This window comes from Mus pahari, chromosome 3, assembly GCF_900095145.1.
Source record: "Mus pahari chromosome 3, PAHARI_EIJ_v1.1, whole genome shotgun sequence".
In the NCBI taxonomy this organism is placed as follows: domain Eukaryota; kingdom Metazoa; phylum Chordata; class Mammalia; order Rodentia; family Muridae; genus Mus; species Mus pahari.
In genome coordinates, this window is record NC_034592.1 from 144109988 (window position 1) to 144116902 (window position 6915).

At 41.7% G+C, this 6915-nt stretch overlaps 1 protein-coding gene across 7 annotated transcripts in view; it reads right to left on the bottom strand.

Moving 5' to 3' along the window:
- Ptprt (protein tyrosine phosphatase receptor type T) overlaps positions 1 to 6915 on the bottom strand; it is a 1084881-nt gene that overhangs the window by 227398 nt on the left and 850568 nt on the right. For all 7 annotated transcript variants that reach the window (XM_021194826.1, XM_021194823.1, XM_021194825.1 and 4 more), the window contains exon 12: positions 1405 to 1678. In XM_021194826.1, the coding sequence (XP_021050485.1) occupies positions 1405 to 1678 (274 nt within the window). The remainder of the gene's footprint in view (positions 1 to 1404; positions 1679 to 6915) is intronic.

Consider the following 6915-nt stretch of genomic DNA (forward strand, 5'->3'; position numbering starts at 1 on the left):
AATAAATGCAGAACTGAAATATCAAAGAGGAACTTTAAATGGGCATGTAGACACTCTAAATGTTAATTAGTTCCACGGTCCAGGGTTTTTTCCCAGGCAGTGATTGGCACCGACAGACTGAACTGCTCTGTACACATGCCACCGATCTTGCTTTGGTCTCAGTGCTTGTCTGCAGTGAGCATGTAGCTTCTGTAGGGACACTGCATGATGCAGTATGCTTCAGGCTTCCTTACAGATCTGTACTCTCTTGAAGGCAACATGCTAACCACAATTTGAACCACAGGAATTTGGACATGATAGTGGTCATTATATGAGTGATGAATAAATTATAGAAGCTGGAATATGTTAAATGAAGGCCCCCTGAAAGGGAAAATACTAACTTATATGAAGTATTATCAGATAAGATGATCCGATGGGTATCACGTAAGAGATAAGTGACACCCATCGGATATCACTTATAAGTGGTTGGAGGTAGGGATTGTATGCAATAGAAACTATTACCTTAAAGGGTATTGCATTGGTTCTATAAACTCCTAAAAAGTATAATTGAAGAACACTGGGAAGAAGCTACTACCAAAGAAATATTAAATAATTACATTGCAAAGTGTCCTTAGAGTATCAATCCCTATATTGCTACCCCTTGCATCAGCAAAGCAAGTTCTCTGTCATTAAAGGCATTCAAAAATAAACACTGACAAACTTTGACTTAATGTGGTATTAGTAGCTGAAGAATATTCTATTAAGGTGGGTGGGGATGAATGGGAAGGTGATGGATGATGGCCTTTGTGAATTTTCCCTGTCTTGTGAATGTGTGATGTTGATGGATCAACTACCGAACCAAGGAAATACTTGACACAAAACAGTTTCTTTGTTTTTTTTTTTTTAAGATTAAAAAAAGTTTTCGAATATGATTCAGGGCTGTGGTAAGGGGAACAATTCATACAGTGAACTAAAATACCTTCCTTGCATCTGGGCACTGATAGGCATCAGAACTCCAGACATAGGAATCACAATGCAGGCCATGTGATTTTTTCTCAAGTGTAGCACCTTTTTCCATACTCTAATACAAATTCACAAAGATTCTCCATAGAAGTCATACCAATAAGAGCTTTTAGGCCTCACGACATATAGCTTCTATATTATAACTCCCCAACTTTATTCTTAAACATCAAAGCAACCAGCAGTAATATACAAACCAAGAGGAATAGTGGCAGTAAAATAAAACCAAATGAAAGCTAAAAATTGAACAAAATAATAAAAAGAAAGCAAACACACAAACAAACCCTATTTCCAAACCTCAAAAATCACGAGGGCTGGATTTGGCTCATGGGCCTCAGTTTATCAAACTCTGTGGTAAAAGGTTTGCACTTGAGAAGGGAAAAGCCCAAGCAATGACCTACTTACTCCGTTTGCTTTGCTGAGGGCCTGGAAGTAGATGCTGTAGCTCTTCAATGGAGAAAGGGGAGGGTTCCAGTAGCCGTTGTAGGTCTTGTTGTCTCCCACTGTAAATGGCTGGGTGACAGGCAGGTTGGAGGGCTTCAGCTCAGCAGCAAAGTAGTGTAGAGAATCGAGGTTGGAGGCATTCCGGTAGCTCACAGGTACTGAGAAACACTCAATGATGTCAGCTGCTCTCCGAGACTTCTGAAGTCGCTCCTCCTTGACAACCAGCTGGTAAACACTGGACAAAAATGCAGAGAAGCAGATGAGTCACTCTGCGTACAGATGTGCTCATTATCATTCATTGTATGTATATAACTCCTCCGGAAGGAGACATTGATATCACTTGTGTCTGAAAAAAAAAATTCCTTACTGTCTTTCAAGATTTTTAAACCCATTGCTGGGTAGAAACCTATTTTCCACAAACTTGTTTTCAGGGCTGTGATAAGGGGAACAATTCATAAGATAAACTAAAATGTCTTCCTCCTGCATCAGGCACTGATAGGTATCAGAACTCCAGACGGGAAAAATCACAATGCCAGTTCACACAAGACACACCTAAACTCAGCCCACATCTACATAAACCTGATGCCCCTTATAGGTGGGATGCCCCTTATAACTTTTATGAAGAAGAGGACCACCATCTGACTGGTACCTAGATCCTGAATCTGGCTCCTTCTCAGGCTTCACCTACTTAGATCTCACTCTGCCACAACCAACAAGCTCTGTGGCCCCAGACTCAGCAGTGCTAAACCTGCCACAATTTACTTCTTGCCATTGCTAATACTCATGTGTCAGGTACTTTCCCATCTAGACTCGTCTGGTTTCTTTGCTCCTAGTTCAGCTAATCATTCCATCTATCCTTTTTGCTTCCAATCATATAACACCATCTCTCTTCAGGCACTTCTAGTTTTTCTTTTGTCCAAATTACATGATATAGGCTGCTGAAACCTTTTGTGCTTGGATTCCAGCTTGCTTTTCAGTGATCATGTCATAATGATCATTAATTTGAACAGCTCCAGACACCTAGCTGTTATATGAACATCCTTATGGCTGACTCTCTCCATCACCAGCTTGTGCTTCCTCTACTTGAAACACCCACCAATGCTAACCACCTCTGCCTATAACAGACTTCCAATAATACCTATGTCTTTCTTATATTTAATCCATGATGCCGGTATAGATCTGTCCAGAATGAATTATTCCCAACACATTCATCACTGCCTAGTTGGTTTCACAAAAGTGTAAGATGGGACACATGCCTCACTGGCTCAATTGTATCCTTTAAAAGAAGTGAGATTGCGGTGTAGTTATCTCTGAATCACTTTTCCCCTCCCCCATCACACACATACAGCGCCCAGGAGCATGCCTGACTCTAAGCAAGTGATCAATGCATATTTGTTGAAATGGATAAAAGTGGATTGAATTAAAGTTGAAAGCAAGCAGGAAGCCAAATCTGGATGGGTTCAGAATCTTTAATCAGGGTAAACAGTGATTCCCGGGAGGGCCTGCCAAGTAATCTCATATCATCCCCTTCAACTAAGCATATGAAGAAGTGCCAGCGTGTGCACAGAGATGACAGCCTTTATTGAATATCAACCATATGCCAAGTGTATGATTTCCTTTGTGAAAGTTACTCAAAAGTTTGTGAATTGGATTAAAAAGTCCTTATCCCTTGAACTGCTCTGTGCCCCTCCCTTGAACATTGTTTAGAAGGATTCAACTACTGCACTCTGAGATGCATGGTCTAAGACAGAAGTCCAATAGCCCAAAGAGTGTAAAAAGTATGTCAATTAGCGAGGCAATTGTGATGTTGGGTCCATTTTTAAATCATAGCATGCCATAAACTTGATGAAAGCAGAGTAGCATAGGCTTTAGCCCACTGGTTAACTTATCTATCCAAGGACACTGGATTACAAAGCTTGATAAGATACAGAGGCCAGAACAAAATCACTAAGGTGAACAAAGGCTGTGAAGGAACTCCTCCCAAAATCCTCCTCCAAAGAACATATAGCATCGTTGATGGGGCAAATATTCCTTGATTTTCTCTGAACATAGGAATGCTCATTTGTGTGAATAAAAAAAGGAATGCATATGAGTGCATGCCATCCTTGAATGGACAAGAAATTTTGGTGGACATGTGCATGTCTTATGTGTTGTCTTATGCACACCTTTGAAGGAGAATTCAGAGTGCACATGAGTGATACAGGGGTGGATGTGGCCAGTGTTACAGGAAGCATGTGCTGCAGCTGAGCATCACAATATCCAAATGAGAGATTGGCACACCTGAATGTCTCATGATGCAAATGATGCCCAGAGCTGGTAAGATACTTGCTAGCATGCCTGCTGACTTGAGCTCTGGAACTCAGGTAAATATGGAAGGAGAAAACTGACTCCATTGAGCTGTCCTCTGATATCCCCATCACATAGCATACATACCCATATTAATGGATTAATTAATAAAAATACAGTAACAAACAAGTGGGTGAGTATTTGGGTGGGTGACATCTGAGCATGCATAGTGGGACAAGAGTTCCACATGACTGTGTATGAGAGCCTTTATGCCCATAAAGACAGCTGAAGGCAGTTAATGCATTCAAATGATGATTCAAACTCATTCCGTCCTTATCTCTAGAGTCTTTCTTGAATGAAAAACCCTCATGCTTATCCGGTAAACTTAGTAACTTTCAAACAGCACAAAAACCTAAGACCTGAACAGAGAAAATGTGACAATAGAGGGGTGAATGCAAAAAAAAAAAAAAAAAAAAAAAAAAATCGTCAAGACCCACCTTGCTCTTCCTGTAACAACAGCTTTAAGTAAAGCTTTGCATCTGTTAAGAGTGCAAATGACAGCTTGATTAATGGAGGGTCCTTTAGTCAAGGGCCTCTGATCATTAAGGGAAGAAAAACAGGAAGTTTACAGTCTCCCAGATTCCCTTCTAAGTCTAGCAATAGAATCTAACAATACTGTATACTGGATTTAGGCAACATGTCTTCTATTCAGTCTTCTATCCTGATCTATATCTGACTGACTCACTCACTCACTCCTGTAGGACTCGAAAGGAGCTGAGTGTCCCTGTTCTCTAAGATCTAGTCTGTTCTTCATCTTCTCTGTTCCTAACAATGTCCACAAGATAAAATCATTGTCTTGGTTTCTTAGCCAATCTTTTTATCCTACCTTGAATCCCTTCATCATCCTTGGTTATTCACTTGAGACCCCAAAACCTTTGAAGATCTTCAGGAGATAGACCTTCCTCTTAGAATCGCTTTCTATTATCCTTAACCATCCTGTGATGGTTTGGCTCAAGATTAGTCCAGGGCTGGCTTCATGTGTAGCTGTGATGAACTAAGAATACAGGTCATTGCTGAGTTTTGGATATTCAATTGTTCAAAGTTGTTGGAAGAAAGTACAGCATCTACACAGGCTTAGCCTCATCATCCTTCATCTGGCTCTTAAGTTTGGTTGAATTGACAAGCAGATCTGTGATAATCAGGTTGAAGGGATGAGGATAAACCTGAGAGGTTCACTGATCTATGAGTGGCAATTCAGCAAAAGCAGCTCATACCTCCTTCACAGTTCAGTTCCTTTTTAAAAAATGCTCTTTTCCCATAAACCAACATAAAGCACAAAGGGCCACCTGAGCTTTTTTTTTTTTTTTTTTAACGTTGGTGGCCTAAACTGCTTAGTTTATATCCCAGCTCACATGAAATCACAAAGAGGGAGGGAATGAGGGCATTTTGGAGGTTAAGCTATGTAGTCAACATATGGTACACATATGAATGGGATTACTGCGTTGGAGCAAATTCAGCAGTTCCCACAGGCCCACCACATCTGCAGTTTATCTATTCAGACATAAACCGCAAGTGTCACCAGAAACCCATAAGACTTTTTGTCAGGTGACTCTGTCTGCCTGTGCATCCAGCATCCTCTCAACAAAAGGTGCAGAAAGGGCATCACAGTGACTGCATAGAGAAGGGAAGTTGGGGGGGGGGGAAGAACAGGAGCATGGCCAGGGCTTCCCTTTCCTATAATAACTGTTCTCACTGTTCTCCTGAAGATACGTCTATCAATAGCACAGTGCTTTCACTTCTCTGGTAATGATAAACATATACCTGCATGAGAATGATCTACCTCAAAGTTATATATCTCCAACCTTGGAGAAGAAGTGGTCGCGATGAACTATGTAGGGCTTGTTGGAGTAGGCACATTTTAATAGGAAAATTCTGGTGTCTTAAGAGAAGAAGAATTTAAAGTAGTTCAAGATGCATTTACTCATGCAGTTTCCCAACTATGTTGGCTTCTGTCTCTCCCAATGAGAAGGTGGCCATTTATCGTGTTTTCTTTACACAGCTTGCCTGGGAGTTCTCCCCATGAGGGCTCCGAAGACTGTGCTGGGTCCCAACTCCATCTTAATTATAAAGTAGCTACTATAACATCAATGAGAGTGTGCACTTTCTGCTTTAGCATCTCTTCCCATTGGAGGCAAGGACAGTCCACTCTGTGCCAGATTCCAAAACCTTCCTTCCATGAAAAACCTACAGCAGTTCTCCCGAAGCTCTGGGAAAGATGGCCTCTAGATCATCCTCTGTCTCTGATGCCAAAGCAAAGTGCCTCACATCTCTCACCCAATTCCTCTGATGAGACATGTTCAACTTTCTATTATTAAGAAATCCCAGTGCCTCTTTTCTGTTCTTTTCTGTACATGGGGCAGATGCCTACAGGCAGATGTAATACTCATCCAAGATGTTGATTCAGCTAACAGATGGAACCGTAAGCTTCAGTTCCCAGGTGAACGTTGCCCAACTTTAGGCAGGTGCATCATTTGGTCTGCGTTCTCCCAGAAAAAGACACGTGTTAGCTCATATTCATACTCCAGGGACAGACTCCAAGTCAAATGGTGTGTGACAGAAATTGTTCCAAGATAAAATGGTAAGGGAGAGAAACAGGAGAGAAAAGTGGGTGGAGCCAATCAGGGGCACGGTAACAGGTGAAATCCCGAAATCCTGTTCTCAGCCCAATATCTCAAAATCTCAAGCCAAAGTCTTTGACCCTCCAGATACATTCTGTTTTCAGATTTGGGCATTCTCAAGCTTTCCAACTATGTGGGTCAGACAATGAGTTTCTAGGTGCCTAATGACAGCCCTTCAAAGCAGGTCACACCTGAGAATCATTTATTACATCAATGCACACAGCAACTGGGAGACTGGCACAACATAGGAACGGGGACATGACAGATCTTCAGGGAACAGCAGTGTGCCCTACAGGGTACTTTTAAACAGCATCCACATGGTGTAAATGAAACAGTGATTCAGTGCCGAGAAAACAGCCTGGAGCCTGGACAATGGTGGTGTTATAATTTACTCTTCCCTTCCCTTCCCTTTTCCCTTCCCTTCCCTTCACTTTTACCTTCCCTTCACTTTTCCCTTTTCCCTTCCCTTCCCTTTTCCCTTCCCTTCCCTTCCCTTCCCTTCCCTTCC